This window comes from Caretta caretta, chromosome 14 (assembly GCF_965140235.1).
Source record: "Caretta caretta isolate rCarCar2 chromosome 14, rCarCar1.hap1, whole genome shotgun sequence".
NCBI classification, from domain to species: domain Eukaryota; kingdom Metazoa; phylum Chordata; order Testudines; family Cheloniidae; genus Caretta; species Caretta caretta.
In genome coordinates this window covers 10,124,665-10,149,235 of record NC_134219.1, presented here as the reverse complement: position 1 = coordinate 10,149,235, position 24,571 = coordinate 10,124,665, and the positions used below count along the sequence as shown (strand labels likewise).

At 43.2% G+C, this 24,571-nt stretch overlaps 1 protein-coding gene across 1 annotated transcript; it reads left to right on the top strand.

The window, feature by feature from the left end:
- The first annotated feature begins 451 nt into the window (after nucleotides 1-451).
- SCPEP1 (serine carboxypeptidase 1) lies at nucleotides 452-22,945 on the top strand. Its single transcript, XM_048818945.2, has 13 exons — nucleotides 452-638; nucleotides 4,361-4,506; nucleotides 6,070-6,159; nucleotides 6,615-6,770; nucleotides 7,623-7,697; nucleotides 8,649-8,721; nucleotides 10,063-10,100; nucleotides 10,336-10,464; nucleotides 11,923-12,007; nucleotides 12,924-13,037; nucleotides 13,785-13,922; nucleotides 19,079-19,242; nucleotides 21,459-22,945. Exons 1-13 carry the CDS (start codon nucleotides 578-580, stop codon nucleotides 21,525-21,527), a joined length of 1,338 nt encoding a protein of 445 aa, XP_048674902.1. The 5' UTR covers nucleotides 452-577; the 3' UTR covers nucleotides 21,528-22,945.
- Nucleotides 22,946-24,571: the final 1,626 nt, after the last annotated feature.

Below are 24,571 nucleotides of genomic sequence, written 5' to 3'. Positions count from 1 at the left end.
AGTTCTTCTAGAAAGTGTCAAATCTGAATAGCATGAAATGAGAATCTGAGATATATGGGCATTGAAAGAGAGAGAGAGAGAGAGAGAGAGAGAGAGAAATATTTCCTTAGGATTATGTCTCCAGGAAGAATGAATTTGGAAAACCTAAATCACTAGAAAAGTTGTGGAAATAGAATGATTGTAAATCCTTTTAGCACACACAAATTACTCGGTGATTTTATACACAATTCCTTTCCTCATCTCACAGGCTGGATTTAGTGTCCAGCATCAGAAAAACCAGTAGTTCTCAAGTAGACAAGCCCAATAAATTCTGTAGCATAACATGGGGAAATCAGCCAGGTTGGCAAGGCAGCTAAATCTAGCCGCGCAGATAGAACCATGTTAAGTGTAACTGGCATCTTGACTGCAGCACAGATATCTGTTGTATTTACCATGCAGGGAAGGAGAGAGGGCGCCCTGGGGCAGTAACCGGCTCCCTTTATAACCAGAGAGCCAGCACTTCCCTTTTCACTACGCAGCTGACTGGAGACCCGAGTCATATGATTTTCAGTCAGGAAACTCCCCAGTTGCTGCAGAGATGGAGCTGCTGCTTAGCCAACATGTTATCCCGCTGCTTTTCCTGCTGACGTTGGGCTCAGGTATGTTTGGTAGGGGGCTGAGTGTCCATGAGGAGTTATTGAAGCTAGGGGTGATGGACATTACTGGCAAGCACCTTTCTCCTAAACTTGCTCTAAACCGACTGTTTTATGGCTTGTTGAACTTTCAGGCATTTATTGTTGTTAGGTGAACACTAAGGAATGAATGATGCCTCCTTTTACCCTACATACCCACCCCCCAGATATTTTTTGTGCTAGGCCCTGGCAGAAGCATCTAAATCCAGATGTGCTGAGAGTTTTGTACTGCGCTTTCAAAGTCTGAGCCTTTTTTAAGGGGGTCTGTTCCAGGCTCACACTGTTTTAAGCTTTGCCTAGCCGGCAACGTTAATTATGTAATCCCTTTCTTGGAACGCTCTGGCTGTTCACTTAGTCTTTCGCAATGGAAAAAGTTACCAAGCGTGTTCAGGGTCAGGCCCTAAGAATATATGTAACTTCACCACATGTAAGTACCCACAACTGAAATCAATGGCAAGTATTTGTGTGAGTCAGGGATCTGATCCAGTGTCCTAGAACGTATATATACATCTGCTGCAGGAGTATTCTGCACCCCACCCACCTGTAGGAGTAGCTCTTTCTTTTTACTCTCATAAAAGTAGCCTTGCATTACTGAAGTGATAGACAGGCAGTCTTTTATTTATGTGGTATGCATAAGAACTGCTGTCCGAAGCCCTGATCCTTCAATAAGGAACATGTGGATGGCCCTTTGCCCCACATGGAGCCCCATGGACTTTAATAGAACTCTGCATGGGTCAGTCTGCACAACCTCAGGATTGTAGGTTTGGGGATCAAGTTTGAAAATCAGGTGTGTCAAAAAAATTTCGGTTGGGGGTGGTGCTTTAATTTGAACATGATGTGCCTCTCTTTAATTTAGAACTCTGTGCTGTGCACCCTTAAGCTATAGTGACAGTGTTTATTATGTGGCTGACCTTTTTCCTGGAGAAAAGGGTCCACTGCCCCTAGCTGAAAAGCATCAGCCTAGTGTGGGGTGGGTTAAAGATGCCAGGTTGTTACATAGAACAGGATTTAGATGGAATCTAATGCTCTAAACTCTGCTGATTCTCTCACCCTCCCCGCCATCCCTGGTCTCCCAGGACAAGTGAAGATAAGTCTCTGCTGTTTATTCTCAGATAAATACTTTAAAAACTTTTCTCAGATAAAACTAAGAATAATGTAACTGAGACGTTTTGGAGCTTACTGTCAGGGCTATTGATAAGATATAGGTGGGGAGACATTGTTTGTCTTATGTAGATAATTGTCTATGCACATGATCTATTAGCCTAGGTTTTAGATGAGGGGTCATACAATTGATGATCTCGCTGGACCGCTAGGGTTCTTACAATAACAAAATAAATTGAAAACACAAAAAGGAAAAAAGAAAAGGAGTACTTGTGGCACCGTAGAGACTAACAAATAGTTAATAAGCTGAAAAAACAATATTCCTTGTTCAAATTGCATCTCTCTGATTTACTGCAAGCAATTGTATAATGCTACATTTACGGGGTTATAAACAAGACAAGGACTTGTAAAAATTAGGCTGCCCCTCTGCACTTCAGCTGTTAAACTGCTTTCAAGCCCAGCTTCAGGATTTTTCCTGAGTTTAGAAAAATAACTTCAAGACACACCGATGTTGACCATTGTAAGCAACTGCCCAGTTAACTCCTAATAACTGATTTAAAGTTAGAAGCACACTTCTACTGGGAAATTTATGTGGTTTAATTGCAAACATTTTAGTTTACTTGAGGCTGACTTTCCTTCCTACCACAGGATTCTTGTGGCCTGGCCTTTTGGCTTCCAACTTCAGCTTCTGTGATCCAAGCTCTTTGATACTGGGTAATGGAGTATTCCCTGAAGTGAAGCTGCCTGAAAATTAAGGTCCCTATCCTGCAATTGGACCTGGATCCTATGCAGATCCTTGCATCCACTTCAGTGGGCCTCCCCATAGGCACATGGTCTGCTGTTTTGGATCCAATTGTAGTATCAGGGCCCTAGGTCTTTAGAGCTTGATACCAAACTCTCTCTCGGAGGTCATTGCTTGATTGGGCAGCAGAGACTTTTTCTTGAGTATAAGGCAAACGCATTGTTGCACTTCAAAGCAGATAGCATTTTTAGGTGATGTTAATAGTCCCAAATAGCTTGTCAACTAATGACACAGTCTAATGCTGAGGACCGGTCGAGGGTGCTATCCTTATTTTTGAAACCATGACACGATGTGAACTGATGAGCTGAAGTCCGTCTTGGCAGTAAGAATGAATGTGGATTCTTGATGCTGCAAAGTATCAAGAAAAATATCAAAGAGTCACTTCAGAGCTAAAGAGAACATGGCTAACCCAATTCTGTTTATAATATCATTCTACATGGTAACCCTTCCTCTACTTGTAGTGTTTTCAAAACATTCTGATAATGCTGCTAGCAGATTGTAGGCTCGTTCAAGGCCATTCATGCTGCTGCTCCTGAAATCCAAGTGAAACGGCGCCCATTCAGAATAAGCAAGCACTTTAACTTGCTGTTGCACAGATGTGGAGCAGTTCTTAACCCAAATTTCTGACAAAATAGATGGAATCATTCCTGTACTATGCACTAGGGCATCTTTACTGACCAACCTGCTTCTCAGTTACTGGACAGTCCATATTGTTCTAGTGACTATTTTGTGATAAAGAAGACTAGGGAGGGGTTTAAGCTTTAAAGATCTGCTCCCTACAACGCATCTGCATCATACACCATAGTAGATTACGCCCACTGAAGTTAATATGAGTCTTCAGCAGCCTTCACTGGGCTTTGGATCAGGCCCTAATGATGACTTTTCTTAGGGCCCTAAACTTAACAATATTTGGATACTATAATAACATGATTTGATCGTGCTTGTAAGACTGGGACCAAACTGAGGCTGAAATCTTGGCCCCATTACAGTCAATGGAAGACTTGACATTGTCTTCAATGGCACCAGTATTTCAGCCCTGCTCTTTGCAAGTACTTAAAGGCATGTGTGTTCTAGAAAATTTATTCCAGCATTTGGACAGCTGCAACGGTGGTAAAGATAATGGAAGGCCCCAATCCTGCTAACGCTTAAGTACATGCATAACGTTAATTCCTGTGGGTAGACCTGATGAAGTCAAAGTTATACAAGTACTTAAATATTTGCAGGATTTGGGTGGAAGTGTGTGTGGAGTCAGAATTCAGGTGTTTTGTTCAGTAGTAAATATTTTTGAATGAGAGTGTTTGTAATTACCACACCCAAAATTAAAACTAATGGGTCTCGGCCAAGTCTCTGTTGGTCAAATGTTTCAAGGTCAAATGTTTCACATGCTAATTTAGGTTTGGCAAGCTGGTCAGCTATTATTTGATCACCGTCAGTTATCCTAACAAGAATGCTCTGATATAGGCAGTGACCTACCTTTGTGATTGCATCATGGTGCCATTCTTTCATTTTTTAGATCTTCATTTCATTGTGTTTCATATTTGTCTGAGTTAAAATAACTGAGTTAAGAGCTTACTTTTTGTAGTTAGACATAAGTATTTATCTAAGGCCTAGCCTACTGCAGACCATAAAGTCTTTTTCTTTTGTATTACTGTTGTTACTGTTATAATAAATTAGTTCTGTAAAATATTTGACGATTTGACAATACTTGACCTGTCGTTGACCAATTATTTTTGGACTGGTCAAACGCCCACTCTACTCAACTGAATCGGATACCCCTTTTCTTTAGGTGCAGTTATAAAGCAATCAAAAGAACAGAAAGAAGCATGGGGGTATGTAACAGTCAGAAGCAATGCAAGCATGTTCTGGTGGCTCTACTATGCAAACAACTCTGCCAAAAATTTCACGGAATTACCTCTCATTATGTGGCTTCAGGTAAGATATTGTGAAAGCCGTTTTAAAAGGAATCTTGATTTCTGTACCATTCAGCATACTGATCTGCCATGATATTCTAGCTACACAGAAATAAGATTTTGAGCTATGACTTATTCTCTGGTTTCAGAGGAACAGCCGTGTTAGTCTGTATTCGCAAAAAGAAAAGGAGTACTTGTGGCACCTTAGAGACTAACCAATTTATTTGAGCATGAGCTTTCGTGAGCTACAGCTCACTTCATCAGATGCATACCGTGGAAACTGCAGCAGACTTTATATATACACAGAGAATATGAAACAATACCTCCTCCCACCCCACTGTCCTGCTGGTAATAGCTTATCTAAAGTGATCAACAGGTGGGCCATTTCCAGCACAAATCCAGGTTTTCTCACCCTCCACCCCCCCACACACAAATTCATTTGTGTGGGGGGGGTGGAGGGTGAGAAAACCTGGATTTGTGCTGGAAATGGCCCACCTGATGATCACTTTAGATAAGCTATTACCAGCAGGACAGTGGGGTGGGAGGAGGTATTGTTTCATATTCTCTGTGTATATATAAAGTCTGCTGCAGTTTCCACGGTATGCATCTGATGAAGTGAGCTGTAGCTCACGAAAGCTCATGCTCAAATAAATTGGTTAGTCTCTAAGGTGCCACAAGTACTCCTTTTCTTTTGACTTATTCTCTGAGTCCTGTCTGAACTAGGTTTTCAGGTTAGAAAAGAATACTGAATATGTTATCAAGCAATTATCTAAATTAATGGGACACCTCACCTGGAATATGTGTTTAATTCTGATCATCCTATATCAAGAAGCATGTAGCAGAAATCAAGACAGTTCATTATTCTTTGGATTGTGGTTGCACTTAGTGGCCTCAATCCCTTTGTGCTAGGCACCCTGTGAACGCATAACTAAAGAGCAGATCCAACTGTCTGAAGTCAGAGACAATTGGTGAAAATGATAAGAGGCCTAGAGAGATTTCTGTATGGAGAGAGGGAAAAGATTGGGACTTTTTATTTTAGAGTGGAGACCAGTTCTATCCAATCAGAGAAGTTCAAGACAATGGTGTGTGTGTGTATTATATACACACACACACACACACACACACACACAAATCCTAGACACTATATTACAGGAGCTAATGGTGAATATAATCCACCAGTTGACTCAGTCTTTCACGTTCTAGATTAATTCTGCAATGGGTTGTGCACATGCTGTGCACCTGGGGACAAATGACTCTTATGCATGCACCAGTTCAGTAGCTGACTCTTCCATAACCCACTGCACTGAAGTGTGCTCAGCTCTGGATGGGAAGAAAAGCTTCAGCATGGTATCTGCCTAGCCTAAAGATAATCAAATGCTTTCACAGATTAATGATTGAGTCTTTTAATTTCCTCTCTCCACAAACAGGGCATATATATATCTAATGAAGGAAGACAGGAGCTCCCTTTGCATTTTAGCATGCAGCACCCAAACTATTGCTGTGTAACTCCAGCGATCTAACTCTATTGGTTTGACTTGATTCCCCAGATTCTAATCAGCTTTCTTGTTTTGTTTTTCCCCCATAGGGAGGTCCAGGAGCTTCAGGCTGTGGATTTGGGAACTTTGAAGAAATTGGTCCCTTGGATGCAGAACTGAAACCAAGAAATACAACCTGGGTATAGTAGAAAGCTTATGATTGGTAATCTCAGCTTGTATTCATTGACTTATAGATGAGATCCTTGCTTTCTTAGTCAGGTAATTGACCAGGACAAAAATGCCCCAAGCAGTACAGTGTCCATCTTAAATTCAGCATGTCCCAAGATAAAATTTTTCTGTAGTTCTACTTTTAATCCAACAAACACATTTAAAGTGGTATCGAACCATCCTCCTCCACATGTTTGCAATAACTTGCTTATCTTTGAATACTTTATCCCTAAAATGCGGTAGTAGGGGAAACAGCTGCTAAGAGCAGCTCATTTAGGCATAGGCTTACCCATTTGATTTGGTGGAGGAAACATGGTTCGGTGAATTTGTCTGTAATACACATCTGAAACTGGGGAAAGGGGAAATCTGCACGTATTGGTAATTGAATGGAGACTTCATACAAATCTACTTTCTCCTGGTTGTATAGCTGCAGGCAGCCAGTGTACTGTTTGTCGATAATCCTGTTGGCACTGGATTCAGTTACTCAAATGATAGTAATGCATTTGCAAAAGATCTCTCCACTGTATCTTCCGATATGCTGGTTCTTCTTAAAGAATTCTTCAAGTTGATGAAAGAATTCCAGGTAAGGAACTCTAATTTTGTTTAATAGCATTAAAGAAAAATGTGGTTTTAACCAAGGCATCAGAGAGGATTAGTAAACAGCTAGACAGAGGAAGAAAACAGCCTCTCCAGAAAGTAGCATACGCCACTAGCTACTGCACATTAGAACAGCCATACTGTCTCAGACCAATGGTACATCTAGCCCAGTATCCCGTCTTCCAATAGAGGCCAATGCCAGGTGCTTCAGAGTGAATGAAAAGAACAGGGCAATCATCGAGTGATATATCCTTTGTCGTCCACTACTAGCTTCTGGCAGTGAGATGCTAGGGACATCTAGAGCAGGGGTTGTATCCCTGACCACCTTAGTTAATGACAATTGATGGACCTATCCTCCATGAACTTATCTAAATTTTTTTTTAACCCAGTTAGTTTTGGCCTTCACAACATCCCCTGGCAACGAGTTCTACAGGTTGACTGTGCATTGGGTGAAGAAGTACTTCCTATTGTTTGTTTTAAACCTGCAGGCACAACTAATGTCCTTTTTTTCTCCCGCTGACTTAAAGGTGAAATTGGATGTCTAATTGACATCTATTGCAGCTGCATTTATTTGTGCTTCTGTCCTTGCCCCAATCCTCCATTCAGGCCGGTGGATTCTTGTGCCTGTAGTGAGCCCCACTGAAGACAAAGAAGCTCTGTGCATACAGCATTGTAGGATCGTAGCCTCTCTAGGTGCAACTCAGAATGAACAAACAAAATATCGAGTGTTTGAGGGATGAGCAGGTGCAGTTTGGATTTTATGTGGGTGGCGGAGGGTGGGCAAAATGTATATTGTGCTGGGAGTCTAATAGCCTTATTGTATGGTTTCCTTTTCCAGACTATTCCATTCTACATCTTCTCAGAATCTTATGGAGGAAAGATGGCAGCTGGTATCGCTTTAGAGCTGTACAAGGTAAAGCAGTTCCTTCCCTATGTGAGTGAATAACAGCGTCTTCCTTGGGGGCATGTGTATTTCTCATGTCTTAAAGAAAGGTCTAATGGTGTGTTGATTTTTGTTTTTGAGTAGAAGCTTTTTCATTTTTTAGAGTAAAATTTCTTCACAGTAGAAGAGAAAGATCTTAGCCAAGCTAAGAAGTGGATAACTAGAAAATGACTACATTGTGCCCCAGGTCTCAGGGTTAAATAGACCACAGGCAGCCTTGTTGGGGTTGATTTTCAAAGGCACACAGAGTAGTTAGGTGCTCAACTCCCACTGGAAGTCAGTAGGAGTTGGGCACCCAATTCTCATTTGTGCCTTTGAAAATCTGCCTCATAAATTCTCTAGCCCAGAATCTGTTGCTTGACTCGGATGATGCAACAAAGCCCTGAATACACCATTTGTCTCTGACAAGTGACAAGGCTCTTGAGGACTCGAGATCACTGAAAGAAGCAGCTTATTCTCAAAGGCTCACACTGAATTAGAAATTTCATAAAACTTTGAGCTTTTCCATACCTGGCTTTTATAGATACAGTGTACATGCAAACCATGTACTCCCTTCCTATCTTCCTTCTGCACCTGAGCCTCCTCTGGTGCTGTTGTCTTATCCTATGGTAATCCTGTCAGGCCATGAAATTCAAGAATGAATTCAGCGACTCTTACAGAGCCTCCTCTTACCAAGACAAGTGACAATGATGAATTGATAGTCATTTGGGACATAAATGGACTCTCATCAGATTTCATTTGTCATTGTGTCTTGATGCTAGTTAAAGTGAAAGGGCTGTTTCCTGTAACACAAAGGCATTTCTGCTTATCTTGCATTGTGAAGCCTGTTTCTACCATTTGCTGGTTAAGGAGAAGAACTAGGTAGAAGATCCTTGTTTACCTAAATGTGCGTTAAAAGCTCTCTTTACATTATTTTTAAAGGCTATTCACGATGGGAGCATAGAGTGCAATTTTGTTGGGGCTGCTCTCGGAGATTCATGGATTTCTCCTCTAGGTATGTTTATAGGATTTTTGTGAACTTCTCCCTCTCCCCAAAAAGCCCACATCTGTCTTGAATACTGTCTGTACCGACTTTAAATGGAGCAGATCTCCAGTGAATGCGGGAAATCTAATCAGGGTAAATGTACATTGATGTTTCAAGGAGCTGTAATTAAACCAGCCCCAGTCTAGAGGTGTCAGAAATTCAAAATGGCCTCAGGACAAAGCTCGTAACAAACTCATGTTCCTTTAGATGGGTGGCAGGGGAGTGTCCCTAAAAGTCACTAAAAGGTCTGAAGTGTTTCAGTAAAAAAATGCTTCAGTTAAGGCTTAGCCACTGAAGGATTCACAAGACTGCAGCTGATTTGACATGCTCCTTGATTTGGGGGCCATTGACTTTGGGCATCCAGAAACTGTGAAACTCAAATGTGAGACTGCTTGAGGCATGATTTCTCAGAAATACTGAGAACCCATGACTCCACCTGAACCCTGCATCTCTGAACAGCAGATCAAAAGTGTCCACTCTTGAATAGTTTGGCCTTATGTTATCCAAGCACACTTAAAAAATGGCAGGTAGGAAAATGCTTGTTTTACTACTAGCCTTTACAGTAGGTAGGGAGCTTTACATCGGGAGGTCTAAGTGTTTCTAAATTTCCACCACATCTGGCTTTTAAACTACTGTTTGCGTTTTACCAACCGTCTCTAAATTTACCACTAACATTAGAAGCCACCAGCCACAGCAGTGTGATAGTCAACAAAGCTGGGATGACTGTTTGCTTGGGGAGAAAGAGGTGGAGATGAAGGACCACATCAAAGCATTTCTTAGCGTACTGATCCTGCAGTGAGATCTACATGGGCAAGCCCCATTGGAGGATCTGGACTTAGATGCGGGAAGTTAGAAGAGTAGGGTGCTATAGGCTTACCTTAAACAATCTTCCCCTACCCTAGCTTATAACTTCTCCTCAAAAATCTGACTTATTTATATTTTTTTGTCCTCTTGCACTGTTTGCAAACAGGTGAACATTGACTGACTACACAAATCTGTCTACGTGTTCTCATGCACTAGCGCTGTGCTGCAATGTTTGAGTTGCAAATGCTGCAGGAGAAATGTCTATTGGTTGCTTTAAACGGCTTCCATTGGCTAACATGTGGAGAGCTAATGTCATGGTGGTGGGTTTAGATTTTGTAAACCGCTTCAATGCCTAAATTTTGTACTAAATTTGATCTGACAATGCCTCCTTATTGAGTAATTTCTCTTTGCCTCTCTATGCTGCCATCACTATTATTCCTGCTATTTTAGAGGGAAAATTTTGTTGGAGAAATTATTAAATGCTTGAAACCTATTTTGTTTCTCTAGATTCTGTGCTTTCCTGGGGGCCGTACCTTTACAGCACTGTAAGTATTTACTCCATCTCTGCTATTTGCAATAATTGTTCTGGTTTTTAAGGCTTCATTCAAGACCTTACACTATACAATTTAAATCCAAGAGGGGACTTCCATTTCTAGGTTAGCTTTCAACCAGTATACTGGTAATTATACTGGTAATTAACAGGGCATGACATTGACTTATAACCTCAAATCAAATTCTTTCCATGAGCAATTGGTTGGTCTCTCCCTGTTTGCATTCCAGTCTCTCCTTGATGATCAAGGTCTAGTGGAGGTGACTGCTGCTGCCAAAAAGGTCATGAATGCAGTGAATAAAGGGCAATACACACTGGCCACTGAGCTCTGGAGTCAAACCGAGGAAGTAGTTGAACAGGTAAGAAAATGCTGTCTGGCATCAAGATTAGTAAGTAACTTATGCTAATGGCTTATGGAAATGAACAAATTCAGGTAATGCTCTGCTATTAACGTACAGATAGGCCAGATTCTCTATTACCCCGCTCCTTGTATAGTTGTTCACACCAGTGCACTCCGTGTGCTACCATGCTGACTTGAAAGCATTTGATGCTCTCTTTGCACTGGTGTAAATGACTACCCAAGGTGGTTGGCAATGGAGAATGAGGCCCAGATGTGTGCAAAGCAGTACAACACTAAGGTTTTGATTGAGTAAAGCACTTAAACAGATTATTTAAATTAGAGCACATTAATAAGCCCATTGACTTCAGTGGTATTACTCAAGCTTAACTTTAAAAACCTGCTTGGTTGGGCCAAAGTAGGTGTTTTACAGTAATATGGTTCACTTATGTGACTTTAAAAAAAAAAAAGTCACCTAATGCTGTACTAAAACTCAAAGACTAAGCTAAAAACTGCTTCTCGTTTCTGGCTGTCTTGCAGTTGTTAGTGTTCTGTGCATGGCTGGTTTCACTTCCTCGTTTCATGCTCTAGCACGATACTTTGGCTATCTTTTTGCCTTTCTCTCCAAGCCCATGTAACCATTCCTCCCAGCTGCAATGTGTATGTAACAGGGATGGCAGAGCTGCTCCTCTTCGGTTGTTGCAATGGAATGATTTCTGACTTCTACATCAGAACATCTAAATATTTAAAATTTAATTATGGGAAATTTGTTGGGTCTTGTTTTTAATTCTGAGTAACTTTAATGGAAACACACCTCTTCTCTGGTCCATGTCCAGTCTGTTGGCTGTATTGGGGATGTGGTGAATCCACAGTTCTTGGATTCATCTAGATATGATGAATTGGCTGCATCAGTTGTTCCAGAATATGGATGCCGGATATTGATTGACACTATCAAAAGGGAGCACATGGGATGGCTGAGGCTGATGTGATAAGAGGAAACTGAGAAATGGGAAGCCTCATATTGAGCAAGGCCTAGCTGAAGGGAGCATCTGGGATATCGGTGGCACTGAGGCTATAGCTGCAGCTGGTGGAAAGTCTCTGGAGCCATGGATGGGGTGGTGGGATTCCAGGAGATTCCTGCCTCTTCAAGGCTAGGAAAGAAAATCAGTAGCAAGGTGTATGCTCTCCCTCACTCTCTCTCAAACACAGTTGTATGTGAACTTTGGGAACTGGAAAAAGCCCTTTCCCAAAATCCATCATCAAAAAGGAGGGGAGCAAGGGACCAAAGGCCCTTCCAAAAAGGCCTTCCTCAAAATAGGGGCCAGAACAGGGAGCAGAATAGGGCCCCATTTAAGTAGGGAACATTGACCTCTCTGGTCTGCGGGGAGAGTGCAACCCTCATGTGTTAGAGAGATGTTTCTCTTATAGCTATTGAAATAAAATGTCCAGTCTGATATATCCTCTTCTCTCACTCTTTCAGAACACGGACAACGTGAATTTCTATAACATCCTAGCCAAGAAGTCTCCAGATCTCAAAGCCTCGAAACATGAAAATATCAATCTTAGTAAGCTGAGGGGAGCATGTTTATGACGTTAAGCTTCCAAGAGCCTGATATGCAGAGGTGCTGAGCACCCAGACCTGTGGTTGTAGGTGGTAGGCTACTGTCTGTGGCTACCACATCTTGCGAAGATGCCGAGTGTTCTCAAGTACTGAATTTACTGGCCTCCATACAGGGAGGGCTTGAAGAATCCTCTTGAGGGATATACCACAGCTCTTTTGTGGCATATACTTCCACCTAGATACACCCTGTGCACTCTGGATATTAGTCACGGGCAGTAGTAAATACATTACTCTGGAGCTTCACAACCTATGAACTAATTATGTCCTCCAAACACTTGCATAAGATGATCTGATTAGACACTGGCCTCCATCAGCCTTCACGACATCACTTCTTCATCGCCTTTAAATATTTACATGGAAATAAAATAATTGTTTTTATTACCGTCTCTGTTGGCTCCCAGAGACAGATGGGGGTGGAGGGATGAGGTGAAGAGCCCTGCTTACTTTTAAAAGTAACAAGTGGTTGCAGCTCAAAACTAACTTGTCTGGTGATGAGAAGAGTTTATGTTCAGGCTTACTAGCTAAAGCAGAAACTTAGCCCCAGAAATGTAGTGTTGGGAACAATATGCACTGGCAGAAAAAAGAACAAGATAATGACTCTGTTCCTCATCTATCTTTTGACCATGCTATAGGCTATTCTATCTTCTACTGTAGACCTCTTAAAAATCAGCAAGTCTCTTTCTCTGTGTACTATTGCAGTTTCAGTAGAAAAGAGTTTCTTAGATCTGAACTGAATGAACCTTGATAAAACTTGTTTTTGCCTTGTGGTGTTTGTTTATCAGATACCATCTTAGTGCCTATCCATCATCTTTAAATCCAACACCCTGTGCTGCAGAATAAACTCTTTTCTTTCCTTTCAGTTAAACTTTATCAGCGCCATGTCGAACGTCTGCATAAGGACAGCTTAAGTGACCTGATGAATGGACCCATCCGAAAGAAGCTGAGAATCATTCCTGACTCTATCAGATGGGGAGGTACTCTGCCCTCTGACATGGCTCTTATGGGCAGCTTGTCACTTACACAGTATTGTAGTCTGTTCAAAGCAGTCCTGATGCTCTACCACATAAAGTCTCCCTGACTTGCTTGTTAAAATTCTCATCCTGCTTGGGCCCAACTGTAGGACAGGCTCCTAAAAAGAACCCACAACAGGGAACTGGGCAGGCCTATGGGCATAGGCATGATTCTGGTCCTTGTGACTTCCTCTCTAGCCTGCTAGGGTCTAACTAGGTGCACACCCTGGAAGGGAGAGTATGCCTCATACCTGAGCAGCTGAAAACTATCTGTGCAACTCAGTCTGCCAAAAGGATTTCCTAGCCATTCTCCTCTGCCAGAAAGCCAGTGCTGTGAGAGTTCAGGGAAAGGAGGGTGTAAATCAAACCAGAGGGAAACATTAGAGAGCAATGCTGAATACCTGCCAGGACCCTTCCAGATCTGTAATGGGAGATGGAAACTGACAAATCCGCATGTGCAGTACTGTTAGAAACATGTGCTGTGCTGCTTTGATATCCCCTGTGTATATGTGGAACTTGGCCATTCTCCATTTCTCTCCAGTCACTCAGACTGATCACTGTGGTCTGGAATGTACCGTTCTAGTGGTTGCTTTTCTGCAGCAACAAATTGTATTTCACAGCTCTTGTCAAGCCCTGCTGCTGATGCCGCAGTTTAAAGATGACACACTTAGTCAATTGCACTGTCTTTCATGTTTGGATCCATATGAATAGGTCAGTCAGAAGAAGTCTTCTTACACATGGCTGAAGACTTCATGAAGCCTGTCATTGATATTGTGGATGCACTGCTGGCAGCCAATGTCAACGTTACTGTCTATAACGGACAGCTGGATCTCATTGTGGACACCATGGGTAAGCATTCATTATTATTCTTCTCTCTGAAGAGAAAGATGTACACTGGTTATTAACATTTCTACTTGAATCTGTATGGCAGCCCCTGTACAAGCCCCCATCTATATTACTTACGTGGTCCCACTACTATAATACCTAAGCACCTCACAGTCTGTAATGTATTTATCCTCATGACACCCCTATGGGGAAGGGCAGTGCCATTTTCCCTGTTTTATAGATGGGGAACCAAGGCATGAAAGGACTAATAGACTGACCCAGGGTCACACAGGAAGTCTGTCGCAGAGCAGGGAAGTGAACCCAGATTTCCCAATGGACTATCCTTCCTCTGCATTGAGATACATTTGTATATTTTACAAATCACACTGTCACCCTTTCAGGAACACAGGAAAGAGACACATAGATCTTATTCACTTTATAGTTTTCTTGGAGAGGGTTTAAGCTGGGTTTGTTCCCAGAAGAGACCAGGAATTCAGTTACCAAAATACAAAGATTCCTTCCCTTCCCCTCCCTCCCCACCCCCCCACATTCTGTGGTGCAGTGAGGGGAGGGCAGCTCTATGTAGGGGTTAGTGCCTCCAACTGCTTCCTGGTGCTCCTCCTCCATGAGGTCCCTTAGTACTCTTGGCAGAGCACCCTGACTGCTGCTGGGAGAAGCAACATGGCCCATATATTCCAGACACATTTTTGCATCCCTGGAGAGTCCCTGTCATAGTTTTTTGGAAGGACACGAGGGAGCTGGCTGCCCTCTGACTACCCCAGCCTGGTCAGACCCATGGGCTTGGTTCCCTTCCTTTCTGCTCACACAAGGCTATGGGAGCCTTTCATCTTGAGCAAGCATAGGTGGGTATGGCTGTTTCTTCCATGTAGCTTTCCACTGAAGCTATTGAACAGACTTAGAAAAGTCTGTTTGCAGTGCTGGATAGTTAACTATCCCTAAATAATTCTCAGTTAATTAGATTAAAGCTCGCTTTGCTGGGAGCATTAACTCTGTGCTGATGTGACTGGCAGTAAATGAGGCCAGTTTTTTTCTCCCCTTCTGTGGCAAAATAAGATCACTAAAAGCAGATTTGAAAAGTGACTTTCAAGCAGTTTTTTAAACAAAGACTGTTTCTTTCAGAAGTTGCAAGTGGCTTATAAAATATACACAGTGGTATGAGACATCCTAAAAGAGGCACCAAAATGGGCACAATGAGTCACTCAGTAAATTATGCAAAGCTTCTGTATGTGCCAATAGTTCCAGCACAGTCTGCTGAAGCTGTCAGTGCGGCTCTCCTCATCCAGCCATCTAAAGTAACAGCTGCACACTCAGGCTGTCCACATGGCAACCAGTTCTGCTGGCAAACAGGGGAATTGGGTAGAGCTGTTTGGAAAACAGGCTTTTTTTTTGTTTTGTTTTTCCTCCTGCAGAAAATGTTGACCTTTTGATTTCCACATCCCAAAAACCAAAACCAAAATATTTTAATTTGGAAAAGCTGCCATGATACCTCAGGGAGTTGTAGTTCGGGTACCTCATGCTTCCATTCTTTATAGGTTGAGCTCTCTGTTCACCCAGCACCTTCCATGATGCACCACAGTCTCACCTGGTAGTGATGGGAGGTGGTTGCATCATGGGAGATATAGTCCAGCTGGGGAGCCCAAGCCATAAAAAGGAATGTGGATGTGAGGAAACCAAACTACAATTCCCATGAGGCACCACAGCAGGCTAGCCAAATTGAAAATATTTTTGTTTTCCAGGCATTTGGTATTTAGATTAAATGAAACTTCACAATATGTGCCTGCTTCCATGGTAGATTTTGTTTGTTGGGAGGTGGGGGGAGGAATCGACTACATGAAGCAGCCGCTTTTTGTGAAAAGCTTCATACAATCAAAATACCCAATCTGCTGAAACACAGTTTAGACAGAAAATTTTTGCCCATCCTAGTACTGAGCATGAAGTGCTTAAGAGGAAGGACTGTCTTGCGGTGCAGCCACTGCCTTGGGATTCAGAAGAGAGGGGTTCTGTTCCAAACAGTTCCAGAAGCTTCCTATGTGACCCTTGGTGAAGCCACTTCAGCTCTGCCTCAGTTTCACCACCTTTCCTCCTCCACTATCTGAAAATGGGGATTATAAATTTTCCCTGCCCTCAGAATTTTCAATGATAATTCATGAATATTATGAGATGCTCAGGTACTACAGTGATAAATGCCCTAGATAAGCCTATAAATAGTTAACCCCCAGTGGCTGCTCTAATTTATGCTATGGGATGAATAAACCCCCAATCCAGACCAGATTTTGGGAGGCACAATGATGGTTTTGTCTCCCCAGCCATCCTCCAGTTGGGCTGCACCTCTGAGTTGTACCTTTGAGAGGTGCAGCTCAGAATCTGTCCCTCAGTCCTGAGGACACTGCTAACCATGGTTCCATGAGGAACAGGATTCACTGTTGGAAACTTGCTTGCTTTGCAACAGAGTTGGAAGGCAGAAATTAAGTTTGAAGGGAAATGCTGGGCTAGGCCTCAGATCACAGGGACTTGGTGCTAGGAGATATTGCCCCACTCTAAGAATTTGATCGCATTAATTGCATCTCTGCCATGCTTACCTCCAGCTTCTTGAATTACATATTATGGCACAACTCCTATGTAGTTTGCCAAGTGCAGCAATCCAACCTGGCTATTCCTGAGATGGAGCCAACAATAAGGGTGGATCCTGGGTTTTTTTTTGTTGTTTTTTGTTATTCCTGTCTAACCCTAGCCATTTACTGAGGATGTGGTTTACTTCATTGTCTTCTATTATGTCTTTCCAAGCAACACAGATTATGCTGGTGGCATATTTTGTTGTTAACTATTTTACTAGTGCTAGGTATTTTATAGCACAAATAAAGAAGTGGCCCCTCATCTCCCAAAGCACAAATAACTGAGTTATCATCTTTCCGGCCTGATGCTCTGACTCTGTAACCATTCCCCCACACACAGCCACACCTACTTGAATCCCTCCACTGGATGCCCCTTACCCATTAGATTAGGTGGAGGCTTCTTGCCCTCTCCTTTAAGGTCCTTCACAATTCTGCCCCTCCATACCTTTGACCACATCACCCCACCCACTCTAGCCTTGCTCACCTATTATGTCTACTTCCCCTACAAGAATTTATGGGCCTTCTTCCACGCAGCCCCCTACGTGAGAAAGGCCTTCTGAATTTATCAGTAAAGCCAGTGCCCCCCTCCTTTGAATTCAAATGCTTCTCACAACCTACTTCTTCCTTGATGCCTCCACATAATTAGCCCACTAACCACAAACTAAGCAGCAGTCAGGTGGCTGTATATTTATACATGTAAAACACGACTGGTGCATATATAAAATTGGACATATTGATTTCATTTCTTTCTCCTGCCCTACTGATATTGATTGCATTGAACGGCAGGCCCTTTGGGGCAAGGACCATGTCTTATTATGTGTTTGTACAGAACCTAGTACAAGGTGGCCCAATGCTGACTGAGGACTCAGGGCGTTACCACAACAGAAACCATTAATAATGGTGTCAGAAGTGACACAATGAGTGAGCCTAATGATTAGTCTGGAGCAGGTGGGGTTGAAGGACATGTGCACCTGCCGAAGAGCACTTGCTTGCTCAGCTTAAGCGCATGTACATCACGATTGCTCAAAAGTTTTTGCTTGTCTTTAAGAGACTCCGCACTTGTGAAATGAAGACTTGTGGTCCACATTAGGTGTCGCTGGAATATCTCACTCTGCAGCAAATCCGCCAGACTTCATTCTGTTTCCTTTTTCTCCTTTATTAAAATAGTCTCCTGTACCAAGTTTATTGCTGTAATCTCTCAGCTCCTAATTGCTAAGAATAGACGGCCCAAATCTCTCCTTTTCCATTCCTTTTTATGGACAGCCCAGCAATCAATAATTCTTTAAATAGATGCTATTTAGGATGTCAAAACTGGTAAGACAAATTGGAGTGCCACAAATGGCTAATTTTGAGGTAAAATTAAACTGCACTTCTTACAGCATAAATTGCTGTAGTAACTGAGCGGTGGTTTTAAAAACAATAGCCTTTTTAAATGTCCTGGAACTGGTCTCTTTATTTGTTGCCTCAACACTCTTCTCTTCCCTAGCTTGCTCTTGAGAACAGAGGTTGCCTTTTCAGACTCTCCTGGTTGAATGACTGTAACAAACAGCAAAACAATGGCCCTAATGCAGACCGTGTTTCCAATGTATGCTTGTGTATCGCAGCTTGTGCTGTCAGCTTGATCCTGCAAGGTGCTGAACAGCCTCAATTCCTACCACCTTGGGACAGGGAATCCAGCAACGTGCAGGACTTGTGCTTGTGTTGGTATAGGTATACATTTAGAACCAGAATGAGGCTTATTTTGCCCAAGCATGCATTCTGGTGGGAACCGCTTAACATTGGTCTGATGTGCCCCCCTGAGCTGAGGAATTCCTACCTGCCAGTGTTTGTGTAGCAAGGGAGGGCTTCAGGGTGTTGTATGGGAAGGGGAATGAAAATATGCTGGAGTTGCTAATGCTGCCACTTCTGCCAGAGACATCTCTCTCTAGGAGAAAGAACAGGAGGACTTGTGGCACCTTGGAGACTAACAAATTTATTAGAGCACAAGCTTTCGCGGGCTACAGCCCACTTCATCGGATGCATAGCCCACGAAAGCTTATGCTCTAATAAATTTGTTAGTCTTTAAGGTGCCACAAGTACTCCTGTTTTTTTTTGTGGATACAGACTAACACGGCTGCGACTCTGAAATCTCTCTAGGAGAGGGTGCTAGATAACCAGGCACAAGCTGCTTCGCTCCTCTGTGTGTCTGTCTTTCCCTCCCACTATTGGTATGTCTTGTCTATTTAGATTGTGAGCTCTTCAGAGCAGGACTGTCTGCTATAGTTAGAACTGATCAAAACCTCTGGGTCAACTTTTGGAATTTTCAAGAGTCTCTGACCCATGGGGAAGAAAATCCTTTGAAATTTTTAATTAAAAGTTTTGGTGGTTGTTTTTTGTGGTTGCAAAAAAAATTTGGTTTGAACATTCAAAATTTTTTGACTGACTATACTTGCTATATATTTGTTCATATAGCGTTTAGAATAATGGGACGCCAATCTCAGTTGGGATCTTTAAATGCTGCCTTACTATAAATAATAATGAAACATAACTCTTCTATCCCTAACTTAGGCCAGGAGGCATGGGTTCGGAAACTGAAATGGCCTAAACTGAAGCAGTTCAGCCAACAAAAATGGAAGGCTCTGTATGTATCTCCAGAATCCTCTGAGACAGCTGCTTTCCATAAGTCCTATGAGAACTTGGCCTTCTACTGGATTCTAAAGGCTGGGCACATGGTAAATAGCACATTTGCTAAAAGACAAAAGAAACCTAATATTAGTCAAGTTGTAAATGATGTATCTGTCTGCTTTCCCTGCATAATATGGCTAAATGCTTTCCTACATTTGCATGAACGCTCCCAAATCAGACTATGTAGATTATTCCTTTGATTAATTATCTTCCTGGTTTGAAGATCTGGCTTACACTCAGACTTTGCATAATACCCAGCACAGACTTAATGGGCCTTATTCTTCATTTCTCTGTACTGGTGTAAACAACTATGCATTGTGTGGAGCACAGGTTGTAAAATGCTGCCTTTCTGGTCTGGTAGCATTTTACACCCAGTACTTTGCTTGGGTTTAATTGACCGTTGAATAAGGTAATGGAAAATCAGATCTTAATTCAATACTGTCTCTAAATTGTTTGAACAAAGAACGGTAATCTGCATTTCATCCATCTTTGTAACACAGTGTACATGTATCTACTATATTGAGAAAAATGTCATCTTTATGTTCTGTATAACGATACAGAACCATGGGAGGAGGGTAAATCTTAATTGCACTTTCTTGCAAACTCCAAATATTAGAAGCCTATTCAGTCAACACTCTGAGGCTTGTTTAAGGGCTTGTCTACACTGGCACTTTACAGGGCTACAACTTTCTCACTCAGGGGTGTGAAATAACACACCCCTGAGCGCTGCAAGTTTCAGCGCTGTGAAGTACCAGTGTAGACTGTGCACCAGGGCTGGTAGCTATGCCCCTCGTGGAGGTGGGTTTTTTGTTTTTTTGGGTTTTTTTAGAGCGCTATGCCGCGACTACACAAGTCACGTTAAAGCACTGCCGTGGCAGCCCTTTAACGTTGCCAGTGAAGATGTGCCCTAGGTGAAGACCACCAAACTGTGTCTAGCAGCTTCCCAGCCGGAAACAGTTTCAGAATGCAGCCATCTTAATTCACTTCTGTTTCTTGGTCTTGCCGTGGAATTTCCCATAATTAGTCACTTTTAGGCTTTCATTGTATATTTGTAACCGCCATCCTCATGCCCTGCTAATTGCACTATTCATTTCCCTCCTTAGCAGAAAAGTCTTAATACATATAAATCCTCTCCCTTAATGACCCTCCGGAAATGTTACCAGTGCTACCAAAAAGCAGGACTAAAGGGTCGATTATCCTTTCACTGGCTTTTCTTTTAAATGGGAGTACATCTATTGTCTTCAGTAAAGTTACTCCCACTGGTGTAAAACTAGCATGAGATCAGAATCAGGCCTGCTGTCTTCCTTCCCGCAACCTTGGAAACAAAAACCATCCAAACGCTGAACTCCATCCAGTTTACTTTCAGGAGTCCTAGAGCAAGAACCTAAGCTTGCTTCTTGAGTAGGGACATTCCCATGGCTGTATATCTGCTTGAGGTACATGGAATTTGCTTCTAATGTTGTCAGTTCTTACTACTTGGGAGGAAGATTGGACCTCTGTTTAAGGCATAGAACTGGGAGTTAGGAGACCCGTTTTCTCTTCCTGGCTCTACCTCATATTCCTGTTTGACCCTGGGAAAGTCACTTTAGCCCCACGGGCCGCGTGTTTGAGACCCCTGGGTTATTTCCTGCGGCCTGGCAAGCTCCCTGCGCCCCCCCCCCTCCCGGAGTTATTTCCTGCGGGCCACCAAGCTCGCCCCCCCCCCCGCTCCTCCTTCTCACAGTGCACCACATCCCCACTCCTCTGCCTACCTACAGGCACTTAGCGCTTTCCAGGAGGGAGGGGGGAGGAGCAGGGAGCTGCATGCTCAGGGGAGGAGGCAGAGAAGAGGCGCGGCAGGGGCGGGGATTTGGGGAAGGGGTTGGAATAGGGGCAGGGAGGGGGCGGAGTTGGGGTGGGGACTTTGGGGAAGGGGTGGGAAGAGGCAGAGCAGGGGTGGGGACTCATGGAAGGGGTAGGGTACGGGAGGGGGCAGAGGGTGTCAGTGATGCGGCCCTTGGGCCAATGTACTAGTCCTCATGTGGCCCTCCTGGTGATTCGAGTTTGAGATCCCTGCTTTAACCTGTCTGTGCCTTTGTTTCCCCATCTTTACCTGACTGCAATCCTCACTTGGAAGGTACTCTCACAATGCACTAATATCAGGGAGCAAGGTGAAGGCTGTCCTAGAAAAGCAAGTTAAATATTAGTGTGACTATGAAACATCTAGAGCTCACTGTCTGCTTCTGCATAGCAATTAATAATGCACTCTCTTTCCCTATGGTAGGTACCATCCGATCAAGGGGACATGGCATTGAAAATGGTCAGGATGGTGACACAACAAAAACACTGGTGAAATGGATGCCAGCTGGCATGATTTTCATATACAACTCCGGTGCATCAGCAGAACTTGTGCCACAAACTGAACTTCAGAAGGAACAATCACAATTTGGAAAATTAGCCTCTTTTACACTTTGGAAATGTGCCAGGCATTTAAAGAGATACATGGTTATTCTTAAATGAAATTCTGCCTTTGAATTTGTAAACTGTGATTCTCTTCCTCAATACTGCTCACACGGACTTTTCCTGTGGGGCCTTCACTCTGATAAATAACACACTCAGCCGCTTCCTTGAGCATTGCCCAAATGCTCTGTCTGTTTATGCACTAATATTAAGGTGAGTTTGCTGCTTTAAAGATTCAACCTTAGGCAGCAAACCTGCTTCTATAAGCTATGGATGCTTTTTCCTAAACAGATACTTGGCATCTGAGTCAGACGACATTGCTTTCTAGACGCTGCAGAATGCCTGTGCTAGGACTTCATTTTGGATCCAGATCCAATTTGGACTGAGATGTGTGTTCATACTGAGCCACTCTTTCTACTCCTGATCCTCCTTTTCCTTGTGCATTATCCAAGATTTGTTTTTTAATGCACTCAGTGCCACACAACCATCCCTCAGTAAAACCTTCCTTTCCCCATTGTTCAAAGGGCATGGATGCTTAATATAATGAGAGTAAACAATGTGGCAATACTTTCTTTTCATAGAGTAAGCCAAAGTTCTAATGGATAAGAGCTTCTGGCCTCAACCTAGAAAGTGAAAAGGAGAAGGTTATTTGAGCGACAAGGAGGAGGCATAAGTCAGAACAAATACCCCATCCATATTTTTCTAGATCTTGGATTGCATCTTGCAGTGAACTATTGGCTTTGCAATTTGAAGTGGAGATTCTTTATAAAGTATACTTATCCCCGTTCCCAAATGAAAACAATCACATAAATGAGGTATTTAAATCACTTCATTCCTATGGTACGGCTGCAATCCCCTTTGAAAATGACCCCTTTTGTCGACACTCAGGCAGCTTGTTCCAGTTGTCAGAATCCTAAATAAATAGCAAACCGCGCTGTGGCCCCCCCACCCATGAAACTTCAGAGTATTAGCTTTGCAGCTTTTGCAGTGTAATGCTATGTAAACACACGTGCAAGAACTCTGCTGTTAGAGCTTCAATAAGCTGAAACTGTGCTATGGGGAACTTTGGCAATGCAGAAACAATCTACCTTTCCAATAAACCAGTGGATCTCACTTAAATGCTGCACCTTTTGGAATCAAGTTGATTTGATGCCTAAAAACTTGTACCTCTATGGTCTGGCTTTGGGGAATAAAACCCTCAGTGCTAAATAATGAATCCAATTGTTACAACTGTGCTGATCTATATATTGATCCTGCTCTTGTCACCTTTTTTAACATGTTCTTGAAGTCAAATAAAAGGCTATATTGTAATGGATTATAGCATTTTCTGCCTAAAAGCAGCAATGGGAGAAAGATACTGCCATGTGCTCCTGTACTTTATAGGTATATAAGTGGTAGCTAACAGCAGCAAGTTTCTTCTCCCCTTGCCCAATGCACAGAAAGTGTGGAGGGCAAGAATCAACCTGGAACCAGTGACTTGCTTGGCTACACTTGCAAGTTACAGCGCAATAAAGGAGCCCTGGGCGCACTAGCTCACTACTCGTCCACACTGGCAAGGCATGTGGAGCACTCTGACTCCGCGGCTACAGTGCTGTTGGTATTGCACCTCAGCGAGTGGAATAACGTTTGCTGTGCCCCCCGCTGGAGCACCGCAGCTCCAGTCTGAATGAGGTGTTGCTTTACTGCACTCTGATTGACCTCCGGAAACGTTCCATAATCCCCTTAAGTCAAGTGGCCACTCTTGTCATTGTTTTGAACTCGCTGTAGGAATGCAGATATGCCCTTTCAAAGCTCCGTTTCTGACAGCTGGCTGCTTATCCGCTCCGGGACAAAGGAACCATTACTGAGGAATGCTGCTTGCTTTGAGTGAGCGAGTGAGAGAGAGGCGAGGGGGGTCTGCTGCTGTCTGCACTTACACGACAGCATGCTGACACGCTCTCAGCCCCCCAAAAACCCACTCTCTCTCCCTCCACATACACACAACACACTCCTTTTCACACTCCACCCCACGCCCCCAGCATTTGAAAATCACATTGCAGGCACTTGCATGCTGGGATAGCTACCACAATGCACTGCTCTTTGTGGCCTTGCAAGAGCTGCTAACGTGGCCCTGCCAGTGTGCTTCCAGCTGAGAGTGTAAACACTCGGCAGCGTTTTCCCTGCTGCGGTTTCCAAAGGCTGGTTTAACTCCCAGCGCTCTACAACTGCAAGTGTAGCCATGCCCTTAGAGGAACAGCTGGTTATGATCAAAGGGAGGGATACAAGCCACTTGCCTTGTTTCTTCAATGGAGAGTCATTTTCCCCTTTCTTAGTCATCGCCCAAGGTAGATGGTGGCAGCAGTTCTGTTAGCCTGCAAGCTTTTGAAGGCCGATTACTTCCTCTGAAGTTGTTTCAAGCAGGAGTACGCCAAAGTGCAGTAGGAAACTTCTCCGTGTAGGTTAGCAGGGTCTGCTTGGCTACTTAATGCACAGCAAGCTAGTGTGCTGTAGGTTTACACTCCAGCTTGCTGTGCACTAACTCTTTCTAGACAAGCCCTTGCCGCTACTTTAATCAAGCCCCTAGAGAGATGTTGAATGGCTTTTGCCGTTTCCTCTCTCGCTCCAACAGTCTCAGCCGTTCCAGGCTTGTGCTTGTTCTGAAATATTGGGTGTCCCTGTGGTGCAGCAACCATGAGGCTGATTCAATCCATTGGGGTTTAATTAACTTAGCTCAATGCCTTTTCCCACACACTCGGGAGCCCAGCTTTTCAAGTACAGTTGGTATGTTCAGCTCAGCAGTGTAAGTTCAGTAATGTTCATGATGCTGCTGCAACCCAGAAGGGATAGTTTGGTTCAACAGCAGGAGCTGTAAGGCTGAACACACAGGTGCAGTAATTGCTGTGACTAGAAACTCAAGGTTTTGGTGTTGGGTTTTTTTGCTTTTTTTTTAAGGAGCGC